Source organism: Kockovaella imperatae (genome assembly GCF_002102565.1).
Source record: "Kockovaella imperatae strain NRRL Y-17943 chromosome Unknown BD324scaffold_1, whole genome shotgun sequence".
NCBI lineage: Eukaryota > Fungi > Basidiomycota > Tremellomycetes > Tremellales > Cuniculitremaceae > Kockovaella > Kockovaella imperatae.
Genome location: NW_019028941.1, coordinates 1400823 through 1415399, shown reverse-complemented (window position 1 = coordinate 1415399; position 14577 = coordinate 1400823). Strand labels below are relative to the sequence as shown.

At 52.8% G+C, this 14577-nt stretch overlaps 3 protein-coding genes across 3 annotated transcripts; 1 reads left to right on the top strand and 2 right to left on the bottom strand.

Moving 5' to 3' along the window:
• Nucleotides 1-7: 7 nt before the first annotated feature.
• BD324DRAFT_647947 (hypothetical protein) lies at nucleotides 8-4460 on the bottom strand (the record flags this gene model as incomplete). Its single annotated transcript, XM_022017746.1, has 8 exons — nucleotides 8-39; nucleotides 89-721; nucleotides 775-1324; nucleotides 1365-1823; nucleotides 1872-2096; nucleotides 2135-2344; nucleotides 2400-3473; nucleotides 3522-4460. The coding sequence occupies 8 exons, from the start codon at nucleotides 4458-4460 to the stop codon at nucleotides 8-10; spliced, it is 4122 nt and encodes a 1373-aa protein (XP_021874729.1).
• A 760-nt stretch (nucleotides 4461-5220) lies between these two features.
• Nucleotides 5221-8058, bottom strand: BD324DRAFT_575172 (hypothetical protein; the record flags this gene model as incomplete). The annotated part of the gene is made up of 11 exons (XM_022013112.1): nucleotides 5221-5381; nucleotides 5431-5683; nucleotides 5726-5950; nucleotides 6000-6082; nucleotides 6122-6261; nucleotides 6312-6887; nucleotides 6930-7034; nucleotides 7088-7596; nucleotides 7651-7724; nucleotides 7771-7915; nucleotides 7972-8058. 11 exons carry the CDS (start codon nucleotides 8056-8058, stop codon nucleotides 5221-5223), a joined length of 2358 nt encoding a protein of 785 aa, XP_021874728.1.
• A 2764-nt stretch (nucleotides 8059-10822) lies between these two features.
• On the top strand, nucleotides 10823-14576 carry BD324DRAFT_35455 (hypothetical protein). The gene is made up of 4 exons (XM_022012567.1): nucleotides 10823-11002; nucleotides 11046-11297; nucleotides 11363-13301; nucleotides 13349-14576. The coding sequence occupies exons 2-4, from the start codon at nucleotides 11244-11246 to the stop codon at nucleotides 14305-14307; spliced, it is 2952 nt and encodes a 983-aa protein (XP_021874727.1). The 5' UTR covers nucleotides 10823-11002; nucleotides 11046-11243; the 3' UTR covers nucleotides 14308-14576.
• Nucleotide 14577: the final 1 nt, after the last annotated feature.

Genomic DNA, 14577 nt, shown 5'->3' with positions numbered 1-14577 from the left:
ATTTGTATCAAGGGTGGGTCACTTGGACGTTGCTCATGTCTGCGACAGCATCAGCTTTCCGCGCAAGGAAGAATGAAGCAGCTCTCACTCTGAGTGACGGTCTCGAGCTCTACATCGAGCTCCCCTCCTCGACCAATCGGACGATTGCCGGACGGAAAGTACTGCCCAGTAGCAGTGTTTGGACTACTGGTCGGAATTCCTGGACTAGGTGGCATAGGTCCAAAGTTTGACGAGTTGGCTCCGCTCAGTGCCCGTGAGAAGTTGAGCGAGGTGATGTCGAGGGACTGCGTCCTGGCGCTCACGGCTCGAACAGCGTGGGACTGGGGATGACCTGAGGCTGCTTGACGAAGCTTGTCCTGAAGTACAGGGTCGGAGTCTCGCTTTGATGCCTCCGCTTCGTTACGCTCGCCCCGGTTTGATGGATTTCGGCCAACAGAGCTCAAAGATGGTTGATTCACATTTGTCAAAGTAGCTGGACTTGTCTGTCCGTTGACGTTGATATTTTGCAATACAGTCTGAGGTCGAACATAGCTACGTTTCCAATACTCCTGAATTTTTGAATCGTGCTGATTCATGAATAAGGCCGAAGTATCGTCCAGTGATCGGAAGAGGCTGGCACCGTTGCCGATTTGGCTGGAAGAACCGTTGAAGAGCGCCTTGACATCGGAAGCTGACGAAGAGGTGTTGGGCTTCTTTTCGACGGACGGCTCGTTTTCCTCATCTACGACTCCATTAGCAATGGCGAAAAGGTCCTGCAATGACACGATGACGTACCAGGGCCATTGCCTCTAGTCGACAATAATTTGCTGTTGAAATGCGAAAACGCATCGTTGAATGACTCAGTTCTTGCATCCAGAGGCGTGGGATACACCTGAATGCTGTGCTGTGCGAGGAACTGCTCGAGAGAGTCCCGTGCAGTGCTCAAGAAGTCAATATTGCTTCTCTGACATCTGAACTTGAATACAGCTTCTTCTCCCTGGCCAAAGTTGGCCGAGGGCGAGATTGCAATCTGGTGATCTCGCTTGATCCGTTCGGCAAAGTTGATGAAGTCCGGTGAAGTCGCCAATCTCGCCAGCTCGGGATTCGGGGGTACCTGAAGATCCGCCTCGAAAGGGACATGGTCCAAGAGCATGGCAGCTGCGATGTGGACTTGGGACTCGGGACCAAAGATGGTCACAATGTCGCTGGCTGTCTCCTTGTAAGGGAATCGTACCAGAGAGTTGGTTTTATGCTCGATGTCATGTATGAAGATACTTTTCTCCCCGAGCAAAGTCCTGTGATACCGGCGAGGAATGGAAACGCTCTCAGTGGTGTAATCTTTGTCCTGTCGACTAGTCAGCTTTGCTCAAGGGTGTTTTCTGTACCTTTGGGTTCACCAGCTCCATCACGGCCTGTCTTAGGCTCTCCAGATTCATGGCATTCTTAGCTGGAGTCCTCGCAACAACGTTGTCCTCATTATCAGTGTACCCGCCAAGAGCCGCGAACTCTTCAGCATTGCTGAATTTCACATAGACCCCGTGTAATTTCATGATGCGTTGAATATTTTTGCCGCCGACACCGATGATTCGCTTGTGATAGCCTTCCGGGACATGGAAAGACACTTCAGCGGGTAATTCCTCTTGAAGCATGGACAAGCCTTGAAGCGCTCCAAGATTGCTACCAGAGACATCCATCAAGAAATTGTAATCGTTGAACGTCTCAAATTTGATTTTGACACCCGCCATTTTCATGATCTTGTTGATCTTGCCATTCTTTTTGCCGGCGATGAATTCTCGGTGCTCATTGGCCAGCTCAATTTGGAAGCGGACTTCGTGATGGAAGTTCTGCAATAGATGAGCTGAGTTCCTGTGGACCTCACAGGCACAACATACGTGGACTACGTCCAGCTCCAGCACCATCATCACCGCTGTTCTCACTTCCTGCTCAAGACCATGAAATTCAAAGCAGTTGCTCTTGAAAACAAGCTCGCATCCAGTCGCGTGGGAGATACGTTTGAGTATAGGTTGCATCTGAGCCGGGTTGAGTGACGCCTGGGGCATTAACACATCGAAGGAAACGGGCAGCAACCAGAACGACGCGACATAGAATTGGCAGGCCTAAAGTTTCAGCTCATGTACCAACTTGGTCCACCTACCAAAGCCATGATGCTCCGGATCGTCCGTTCAATATTGACTCGATGGTCTCCAAACACCGTGATCAGGCTCATTTGGGAACCAACATTGGGCACCTGGATGTATGTTCCGTTATCGTTCATGATGCCTCGAACCTCTTCGATCCGCTCAGTGAGAAGCCAATCAAGCTTGCGAGGCAGAATGGCGGTGTCTCGGGAGATGACAAGTTTGCTCTGTGCCACATTCAGCATTTCCGTCCCATGGCGATTGCGTTGCTCTCTCGCTCACCTTTTGCATCGCAATGTTCAACAACATGTCTCTGGCTCGCTGCACCCCGAAGAACTCCCCGGTGATCCATATGTGATTCGATTTACCGAGAATACCGTGCTCGCCTCCGTGGACACTCAATCCAGGATGAGGCGCTTGACCATACTGACCCAGCCCGTAGCCCAGATTCATTCCCATACCCGATGGATTCGGCATTCCCATACCATTGTTGATTGGCATAGGTCCGGTGGCGAAATTGGGGAGTTGCGGCTGCCCTCCAGGTGAGAAAGCATGAGGTGGTACTGGCGCGCCTCCCATCCCCGGACTGGGTGCCAAGTGAGTCTGACCGGGCGAGGGACCTGGTCCTAATGAGCCAGGATGACCGAGGTGTCCGGGCGGCGACAGATGTTGAATAGGGATAGGACTAGTCATGCCGCGCGTTTGGTAGCCCGTCGGAGCTTGCGAAATAGGTGACATGACAGACATCCCAGACATCCCGGAGACACCGGACATACCCGTATGATTGACTGTCAGTGGCGAAGGGCCTCCTAGGTGGTTCGGATGCATGTGGCTAGAGCCTGGTCCAGGGTTATAGAACTGCATGCCCGGTCCAGAGTAGGGCATTCCACGATTAGGATGCGAGCTGATATCCAATGGCTGAGGCTGGTAAGGGTAGTGAACATGTTGATGTGGGTTGTACGATGGAGGACCATTCTGACGAGGAGGCAGACTGTGAGCCGGAAAACCATTCACCTGGCCCATCCCCATGGTCGGTCCACCGACATTGCCCATAGAGTGCGGCGTCATGCCCATACCGTGTATCGGTCTCGCGTTATGACCCATCTCAGACATGCCTTGCGCTGGATGACCCATTGTTCCATTTGGCGGCAACACTCCGATGCCGGTGCCTAGTCCTCTATAGGTAGACTGAGGCGGCTGCAGTGGCGGCGGGTTCAAGACTCCGACCAGCTGTGTCGGGAGGTAGATATTCGTAGCGGTCTCCTCTTGAATGAACTGGATTGCAGCTCGCTTTCGAGACCCGATGATACCGTGCAGTTTGTAGTCAATGTCGCAGACTTCAGCGTGAAGACCGCTCTGGCGCCGCCCGTCAGTCAGAAACTTTGGCTGCTCCGAGCGACTCACAAGCTCGTCCAGCATGACCAATAGTCGCACTTTTGCAATCTCGACACTCTCCACTGACCCGGTGACGACCAGCTCGCATATCCGCTCCGTTTCAAGTCCATGGGCAACGTTCTTGGCGACGTTGGAATCTCCCACATGGTGGTCCGACGACTGCATGTGGCCCGTAGATGGTGTCTCACCCTCAGGGACTGAATCATTTGAACCGACTTGGCGTACAGCTGATGGTTCATCGTCATGCCCACCTGTCCCATTCTCTACTTCGACCGTAACGTCATTCGAGCTGACCTGCCCATTGGTTGACGCCAATACTCTGCCTCCTACCCCAGACGATCCCGTAGAAAGATTCAGCACGGCAATATGGGCAAGGCTATCCGCGGCGATGTCATCCAGCCGTCTCTTGACATCGGCCTTGAGTGCACTAGAGTTTGATAAGGGCGATTCCAGGATCTCGGTCCTTGGCACTTTAAGAACCGTCCTGTTGTCCCTTGGCAGCTCCCGTAGAATGGCACCTCGAGCCGCCATGACGGACTGATAGGCTCCCGATAGATGAACATTCCATACCGTGCTAGCGGGCACTGGCAACTCGTCTGCAAGGACAGATCCATTCTGAGCGGGCCCCGGCAATGGCGGTGAGAGACCTTGCTCAAATCCAATCTGTTCCTTGGTCACGGTGACCAAGCAACCTTCCCTAGATGTGATGTCCAATACGAGCTTCTGGACAGTCTGCCAGTCCTTTTCGAGCTGAGCGGCGGTTGTGATCGGACCTCTTGAGGACGACTTCTTTGCGGGCGCAGTGGCAGAAGTCACATTGGGCAGAGGAATGGTTTGAACATTCCCTGATCCAGGTAAGTTGAGAGCCGTCGGAAGTGGGGATGCGGCGGACTGAAGGCTCCGAGGCGTCGAGCGAGGAAAGCTGAATGAGGTGGTGTACAGGTCCATATTGAGGGCGTCTAGTGATTCTTGGAAGAGCGGATCTCTATGTAGCGAGTCGGTGAACTCTTGTTGAGCTGGGAGCAACGAGTTCGGGAGCAATGGATTCAGGCCGGATAGGTGAAGGGGAGACTGTAAGAGGGTATACGGTCACAATTATCTCCTGTTGACGAAGCATAGAGTCAGCTTGCACTCTTAACGTACCGAGCTGACCAGGGCGCATACCTTCGTTCCGGTATACAGGCACTCACCTGGTATCTTGGACAAAGTCTAGACTCGATGGTCGGTTACAGTCATGGACCCATCAATCGTTGCCGATGGACAGACAATTGAAATCCAGAGGGTAGAGAAGGCGGGATTCCAATGTGAATTTAACGAAGCGTCGATCACTTTCGGTGTCCCTGGTACAGGGTATGGGGTACGGATGGTGTGGGAGAGCGGAGGGTGACAGAAGGAAGGGAAGGAGATCTATACGGCCTTGGAGAGGTCAAGATGGATCATGTGGCCTCCGCTCATTCCCAGCCTAAAGCTACCGCAGCGGTTCCAAAGTCAGTCACAGAGTTGGCCTGTATGAGACAATGGAGAGACAAAGGACTTGGCTGGTTTAAATTCGGTTCGCGCCGCTTCACGTCAGGCCGGTGGCACGACTCGTGCGGCAGCGCCGTTGAATGAGTGCCACAAGGCAGCATGCATAGAGGCAGACTGACGAGAGGGGGCAGCTAGAGATGATGGTCTCGACAGGTATGGACATGCAATACGAAGACAACTATCAAGCATCTCCATGAACGGGACGATATTCCGGGTCCGCACTCTGCGTGTCGAGATGCTCCAACAGGTGAAGAGCGAACTTGCTCTCGAACGCGGAATTGGTGAAGACAGTGACCAGTTGATCCGAAGTCGTTCGCAAGAGATTCGGCGCAAGTACCAAAGCTAAATTTAATGTCAGCCTCGCTACTTCTATCGTCCTTGACAGGCTCACACAGATTGACGATGGTCATTTTAGTCTTGTCTATCACCTCTGGATTGAGAAACAGCTGGAAAAAGCTGATCACGAACATGAGGACTCGGCGATTGAGCAGAGGCAGACGGTCTATGAATGCCAGCGTCTGCGAGGGCGTCTTGGAAGCGATCAGCGCATCGTCGTACATGTCTTCAGGGATGACTGGGTCTCGAAGATCTCGAAGCCATAATTTGAGCAACGACGCCGTAACATGCGGGTCGTCAATGCCGCTCTGAAGGGATCCAATCAGCTGTAATTCTCGTCGTCAACCCACCAAGACGTAATGCCCTCTGTCCATTCGCGACTTGAGTTCTGAAACTGAGTCATTGTCTCCAGGGACACGGAAGATACCCTCCTGTTCAAGTCCGCCCAGGGCGAGGATCCCATCAGACAGGAATGGGAGAATCACCGGAATTTGGAGATCTGGATAGGTCGGAGCTTGTAGAGCCATAATCTGGTCCAGCGATTCGCCATACACCGATGGATAAAAAGCAGCATCCTGCATATCTTCATCAGGACGAAGATTCGAACCCGCGATTCGGACTTACTGCTGCATGCTCGATTTCGCCAATGGTCAAGGTCTTGCACCGTGATCCACGCTTGGTCATGTATTGTAGTCTGGTGAGGCAGTCTGGAGCTCATCAGACCGCACCCATTGGCGCTGACTCACACTGCGCCATTCTGCTGATGCCATCCGTTCCTCGAGCATCGTTCTCCAGGAACCGCTTGACGAATGGTTCAAAGTTCTTGCTCGGCGTGAACGAATTGACTAGTATGCAGAATAACTGGAAACCCATTATCATAGCGTTTCTTTGCACTGATTAGTCTCTGAGGTCCACATCGGCGGTCCCTTCACTCACTGATGTGGATTTCGAGTCAACTGCTTGACCAGTTGCGAGTAGACCTCATCCCTCATTTCACCAGTCCCGACAGCAAGCTGCAACACCCAGCGAATCTCCTCAAGTACAATAGTCTTGTCATCCTGCACCTCGACCCCATGAACTTTCGAATGGCCATTGACGTTTTGAGCGATCGACATGTCGGGCTTTGACCCATTTCCGCGGGAGAAGGCGAGTGCTGGCATCTTGACAAGATACGCACCAGTGTCCTTCTTGGCACGCACCTTCGAGGCCGAAGCAGCATTGATGGCATTCGCAGTTGAGGGACTGGGTTTGGCATGTTCCACCGGTCTGTCCCGCTCTCCCATGACGTGTTGAATGACCTTGAACGTGATAATGGCGTCCTTTGTCAGAGATCGGGAGATGACCAAGAGCGGTGCACTGATAGGCTGCTTTTGCCATTGCATGATCTCGTCGAATGGAACGCGAGATCGAAGCATGCCAGACCGTTTCACCGCAAAGTACTTCGAAGCAAAGTCTTCCTTTTGAAAGGCTTGGATTTCGTCACTGATAGAAGTGGGGAGCAGGGGGTGAAGTCTATAATGGAGTCAGTCTCGGGTACTTTTCGGAAAAACGCACCCTGTGCTCAGTCTCTTGGTCCTCATTGCACTGACTTGGATCGGTTCTGTTATTTCAGGTTGCCGTGGAATAGTCCCGTCTGTCACAATGGGCGGGGAAATCTCTCTGCGGGGCCTCGATTCGTCATTTGCCTCTGTTCGATATCAGCTGGCAGCCACAGAGAAGCCTGCCTACCTTTGTCTCTGTCCTCGTGCGCAGAACGATCTTTACCGGACCAAAGATCCCTTGACACCGCTGCATATCCATTGGCACCCTTGGTCGGCGAGCCTGGATCATTCGCCTCGGTCTCTTTCGGCGCTGACTCATACACGACACTCAGGGGTGTCCGAAGGATGGACGAGGAGGCCACGGTAGATTGAGAAGGCTCAGAGGGGAATCCATGGTCCACAGGGTCTTCGGATAGGTGCTCCGTGTTATCGGAGGAGGTGTTAGGGGACGGAGATGGCGGAACACTTCTCCGAGGGGAAAGAGGGGGCTCAGTCGGATGAGAATTTGGAAAGGGACGTTGTGGGGATGATTGTCTCTCAGGACGGACTGGTGGGGAGGCGGGAGCTCGAGACTTTGTGGGGCGGTTTGGAGGCGTCTGGTCTATAGAGTCACCAAATGGATCAGGTGAACGCTCTAGGTGCCCACTTGAATGATTGGGTTTCTTTGGAAGCGCATTGCGCTGGATATTTCGTTAACAATGATCATGAAAGCTGATTTATGGCTTGCGACTGACCTGAATCAAGCCCAATGGGATCACGAATGCTCCGTCCTTAGGACGAGACCATTGGGTCTTGCTAGTCACGGTGTCTGCAGCATGATCAGCTTCGTCCCATGATTGTTAAATTTGGTTTACTGTAGTAATAGCACCGATTGCCTCGGCTCGCATCGGCAAGCTCCCACCATTCGCCTTCTGGCATCCGGGGTACGATCATGGCACCGATGGGCGGATCCCAACTGCATTGGCCGGTCGCAGGACAGGCAAAGAAAACATTCTGAGTCTGATATATCACCGAATAAGTATGGAACGATGACGTCTGTACGCTCATGGACTCACCTGTGGATCTGCAATCGTGACCCAGAATTGAAGGCTCCAGCCCAAGGTCGGGTCTTCACACTTGGCCAGAGCATCTCGAATATCCATCCCGGGAGGTAAAACGTTGATCGTGGCGACGGAATCGTGTCGACCGCGGACAGTACCTGAGGCACTTGAGTCTGAGGAACCTGCTTGACGTGGCTCGTATCCTCTGAGCTGACTGGAAGAACTAGCAGTTGACGATCCGTCGACTGATGGAGGATTCGGACCAGGAGCAGAAGCGTCTCTTTCTGCGTCTTGTCTCGCCCAGTGGTCCCTGATCGCTTGCTTCTCCTTGTTCCGCGTTGAGTGGATAGTATGGTTCGATGGGGAAGTCGGTGAGAGGACGGATGATTGCCCAAAAGCAATGGTTGAATAATCTGGTGGTGATGTCAGGATGTTCTGAGGGGATTGCCCGGAGTGGCTGAGGGTCGATTCTGCGGGTGAAAGGGGACTATGAACAGGGACAACGGCGGGGGATGGTGTTGAAAGAGGCAGACTGTCTATATCTGCAGGCTTCAGGGTTTCTCCTACTTCCGCTTCTATCCTAGCGACTTTTGGAGTCAGTGGCGCCAAAGAGCTCGCAGCCTCGCTGACTTCAGATTCGCCCGAGGTGACCGTGACCAGATCCGGGCGACGAGGCAATTCGTTCTCGTCTTCAGTAGCTGCTGAGAGAATAGAATCCGTTGAGACCGGTAACGGAGGAAGTAGTTTATCGACTTGTGGAGGAGGACTGACAGGTGTTGTCCGTGCTTCGTCGTGGGGTCCAACTGCGCTTTGACTCGAGGCCTCCAAAGTGGGCGATTGCAGATTCACGCCGTTTTCTTCTGCAGACTTGAACGAGTCGTTCAAAGTGAAAACATCAAAGGTACTCGCAAAATCGTTGTCTGGTTGAAAGTTGAGACGTGGAGGATCCGTTGGCGAAGCGGTGTAAGCGTATTGTCCGTCGTTGTCAAGTTCTGGACCACTCTTGTACTTGCTGCTATTCCGCCTACTACTGCTGATGCTTGAGATGCTATCTAACGTTGATGGCGTCGAGCCCTTTTCTTTGTCTGAGGCGGATGAATGAGAGGTGACGATGGATAGCTTGTTCTGGGTGAGAGAACGAGACAGAGATGACAAGGCTTTCATGGCGAATTCAGTGAGGATCGATGTCACGGGATCCAAAGGGACGTGCGGCGCGGGTTGCAATTGTGCTTTTTATTGTGATCGTGAGTGCTAGTGCGAACGAAGGGGGAGGGGCAATCGAATCTAGAGCCATGGGGTCCAGGGCCCTCACGCTGCTGAGACAGCTTCTGTTCACCACGAGAGAGCTACCACCTGATCTCGTCCATTCAATCGAAATCCAATCCCACTGGTACCTGCCGTATTCTTAAGCAATCGACCGGGTATCCGGAGAGAGGCCTTTTGATCTGAGCGCGCAGAGGTGGAATTCGGGAGAGGGTGGTGTGTAGGTGTATCAAAAGGCAGTCAGTTCTACCACGGTGGGCACCTTATGGAGGAATGTGATTTGGGGTACGGGTAATCCATGAAATGACAGCAGAACGAGGTATACCTGAGGTGGATCTAGCCTGGATCTCGTTGTGCTCAACGGCCAATGGAACAGCTCAAAACGTGCTCCGGAAATAAATAAAGTTCTCCGTTATGAGTGAGGAATTCCCGATTGCGGCAGAAGCTCTCTCAAGCAGTCGCGAAGCGGTATGTAGATAGCGTTCTGAAAGTGGAGAAAGCGGTAAAGAGGCGTGTCGAGTTGGCAGATCATATCGACAGTCTGCCGATCGCCAATGACATTACTCTTGCATACCAGGTATCCATGAAGAGCATCCTAGGCAGACCCCAGCTAGACCACTCACTAAAGCCCCCTGCAACAATCGTGCCGGCGGCTTATCATCTGATGCCCATCTGATTGTTCCCTCCTGGTAAGGTAAGCACCATACATGCTTGCAGGATCGACAGGCATCTCCGATGGTCCGGCCCGGCAGGGACTTCTTCGTCGCACTTGACGATGCCTGGACTCGGGCTTAAGCCTATGTTCGGAAACACAGAGTTGGCTGGGTCAAATCCCGCAGAGCAGTCATATCGAGGACCGACGCGGTGCCACGATGCTAATACAGGACATACGTGCTAGGACTTCAACAGAAGGTACGCGATATGGATATGGCCAATTGACTGGACGACGGCAAGGTCCGCGAAGAGGCTGAAATGTACGGGTGATAAGGGAAGATCGTGGACCAAGATCCAGATACGATCCGAGGACTGGGATTGAGGAGGGCGGACATGGGCCTATTAGCTCTGGCTCAGCATCATATCAGTATCGCTGCTCCCGTTTTTGCCTATATCCCATGCATCACGGAGTCGCAAAAGTCGGAGCGTACAGTTGGCGGCGGAAAGATTGGAGATGCCGGTCCAAAGAGTTGCCCAAAGAGGATATTTCTGACTGTTTCGGTGAGGTAGCTCGTTGGAAGAGATCAACTGTCAACGGCCCAGACTGCAGACGGAACGGATAATCCATACTCCTCCAACTCCAACACAAGCTCTACTGCGTGCCGCAGAGAGGACACGACGACGCGAGAAAACCTAGTGGAACGCGCGATGGCGATAAGAAACAAGATGCAACGAGGAACGTGCCTTTCATCTGGCGCAGGGCAGATGGACGTGAAGAGGAACTCAGGAAAAGGAGAGAATGTCTGCTTACTGGCTGGACCTGACCTGACTTAACGTAGTGTCCAGGAGGTGTCCCTTCTACTGTCTTCGTGTGACCGATCCTTACTAGTGAGGAACTCAGTTATCACACTCTGGTCACTAGTGCGAATTCAGCCTCGTCCAAGGCATCTTAACAACAATAGAGGCAGCCGGGACTTTTTTCTACACAATGGTGCATAGGCCTCTTTGATGGTTTGGACAGATGGTCTATCGCGGTTGAGTCCATCGTACAACGCCTTTCGTCCTTCTCAAAGCATCCTTGATGGAGCGGCCGATGAGAAGGAGCTAATGGCTTGAGTGCGTTATTACCGTGAGTAAGAGCAGAAATCAACCTCTCGCTGACTTGAACTAAGATATCACGGCATCTTCACGAAGGGATCCTCTATTGTCTGGAACGAAGAGCATTCCTCTTCTATGCCTTTGGCCATTGGATCCGCCATCATCGAGTAGAACCTGTCTACGCACTCATGATCACGGTATCGCAATCCCTGAAGCTCTAGAGAAGATAGACAGCGATCTACCAATCAGATTCGGGAAGATCCCTTGTCGCGATGAGCAAGCGACAACAAGGCCAATCGTCAGAATGTTCAGCTACAGAGTCATTGGTGAGTCGTCCCATAAATCCTACGGTATGTACGGAGATGCTGAGTGCCTTTCACTTTTATACTAGCTCACCCACCTTCCTTTGACTTCTACACTTGTACCTGACCGGGGAATTCCATGGTCCGATGAAGGCCTGTCTGGTGGTCCACTTGCGAGTCCAGTGGACGGCAAAGATGGCGGACATACACCGAAAGACGCTGCGATCAAAGGCCATTACGCCCCGAAGCCCATTCGAAGACAATACCACCCTCGTGATACACCATGTCAATTTATCATCACCACTCCAAAGGATGGATCAACAGGCTTGGTCTCATCTATCACAGATATCCACCAATGTGAGCCTAAAAGCAAGCTATATCCAGCTATAGCCCCCCGGCCAGCTCCAATGAGCACCCTTGAGATGAGTAGCTCGTCACTGCATCGGCATTGGCCTGAGTCCCTTACTCGCTCAAACTTGGCTCACATCAAGGTCCACGAGGACCGTGCACTGTGTGCCGGATCATCGATCGATTCGAACTTGAAGTCGCCGGACTCTGTCCTTCATCCTGTACATCAGTCTAGTCTTTGCTCTCCTTCGTCGAAAATCTCCCTCGTGTCACCTTCGCCATCTCTTGAGCAGAGTTCACTGGCCGCTCTATCACCTCCTGGGCGACCTCTGCCCGACACGCCCGCATCCCCATTCATCTCTCGCAGAAAAATTTCGACAGCATCGCAATCATCTATAATTTCAACTTCGACTTCTGCATCATCGTGTCTAACCATGACCTCTTCATCCTCGGCGCCCACGCTCGCGACCTTCAGCTCAGTGTCCACCGCCTCATCAAGTTGTACAACTTCATCATTACATTCTTCACCATCTTTGTCAAGATTTGACCCGGGGGACGATTTTCTCCCCAAACCGCTTCGATACCCTCGTCTAAGCAAAAGCATGGCCAAGCTCACTGATAGTGGTTCATCTAGATCGAAGTCTAGAGGCAAATCACCAGGTCGATCCGTCAAGTCATCCTCTAGTCAGAGAAGCCTCACATCGTCCATCCTCTCGACGCCATCTAGCGCGGGGTTTTCGCCGACGCGAACAAGCCCGACGAGCTGCTCTATTCCGCCAACGCCTACCTCCACGAGATCATTGCCAAACAAGGATCTGTCGGCCGTCCAAGATCTTCCAGAGATGCTACTAATACGGCCTCAGCAGAAATCATCCACACCAGAAACGAAGACCGCCCGTAGTGTCATGCCATTATCGCCCACTGCATCTTCTGTATCACAAAGTTCAAGCCGAGCTCTGCGACACTCATTCGCGTCCGTGACATCGACTCTGTTTTCGACTGAAGACCATACCTTGACTGACTGTGGATCCCTCGTGTCAGCTTCGACCTCTGCCTCGTCGACATTGACTTCCATTGAGACAGATGAAGGCGAGGACAATGACAATGGACTACATGGGACCTGCAGGGATTCAAGCAGAGATTCCAGGTGTAGGGTCCGAGTTTGGGAGCCAGAATCGGAAGGGGGTCCACAAGCTGGCCTGGACGAGTTCCCACTACCTTCCACATCGACGCCTATCCGGTTCGAGGCTTTCACCACCTGCGTCGAGACAGACGCCACGCCGCGTGCTTCTAACGGCGAACATGTTTCTCCATTTGTGGACGGGCAGCAGTCGAGACATTTCCAGCCTGACTGTCTCCTTGACCGGACGCCAAAGAGCTACTTGGTCAGATCAGAATCCGACATCAGCGTCATCCGCAAGTTTCCCCTTCCTCCTGCTCGTTCACCCATCATCACCAACACGACCCAGTCCAGTGCACGGGCAAGCGTCGAACAGAGCCCCCGTAGTCTCTTACGCGCATACATCCCACTTCCTCGATTGCAAGAGGAGGAGGCCCTCAGCGTGGTCCCATCGGAAGAAGAGCGAGAGAATGTAGAGGAATCGACGGTGTTGCCTTATTTGAAGAGTGAAGATTCGCTCATTGACGCAATGGCTTTCGAAGCTGATGAATCCGATTTGGGTGAGTGCTGGAAGTCCACATCTACTGGCAATCCTGACTCTTTGCAGACATCCATGCACCGCTGGTTGACATTGCCCTCAAGTCTCGAATCATCTCACCGAATTCCCGACTCGCTCGTCCTACCTCGGGCTTTTCTTCAAGTTCGTCCACCTTCTCGTCGTCCACATCTAGACGCCGAGCAACTGGTGTCATGTCATACGGCCAGGGATCTGCTGCCTTGTATCTCCAACCGTTCTCCTCACCAGCTTCGAAGCGATCTTCCACTCGAAGTAGCCTCGGAACTCTGCGGCCACTGTCGACCCCCACCAGGCATAGTGGAGAGGGGTGGAGTGGGTCCGAAAGCGAAGAAGAAGAGTTCGTCAACGCCTTACAGGCTATCTCTCTGAAACGACTATCCACTCCGAAATTGAAGAGAATTCCCTCGTTGCTCAAAACGGTCCGCGCGAACAGGGGCTCCGCGATGAAGTCTCCGACAAGCAGCACTCAGAACCCCCGCAATCTCTCGCCTCTGTGTCCCACATACGGTGACGATCAGCGTCGACAGAGCTCGATACCTGCAACTTTAGGATATAGCTCGCTTCGAGGTTTCAATTCTCCTCGAACGCCTACTAGCTCCAGATCCAATCGGTTCTCGGGCCAATCTCAGACCTCTCAATTGTCCAGCGGCACTCTCTCCGGACCGGAGAGCACGCCATTGACTCCATGCTCATCCAATACGACCCATCGCATTCGATCTGACAGCCCGTTGTTGTCTCCTCGGTATGCCGAGAGATGTGACTCGGACCAGAGCGGCGGCTCAAAAGTAGCGGACGTGCCACATTTGCCTCGACCTACTCGACGGGTCGAAGGATGGGGTATGCCTGAGATCCTCATCGATGAAGAGTGGAGCAGTGCTGATGAGGCTATCCATGGTTGGTCCGATGATGAGGACGGGATACTTGGAGTTGGGCGTTTCATCCGGGATGAGGGAGATGATTGGCTACTTGGCGAGCGGTTGGAGGAGTAGATTATGGCACACTCGTAAAGACGACCAGCCTGTCACTACACGCCATAAAGTGTCATAATGTCAACCTTAGACGATATTCTCTATCAGTTGTAGGTTGTTCTCGTCAGATGCACAATCCGTCAGTCGGACTCTTTGGGAAGTCTGCGAAAGGCCAAAGGAAAAAGAAGGGTGAGCAACGATCCTGAGCCTAGTTCGTCGACTATGAATCATTAGTCCTGCCTGGCAGCCGAGAGAGCAGTATGACAGCGTGACAGACCCAGTCACTGTGGG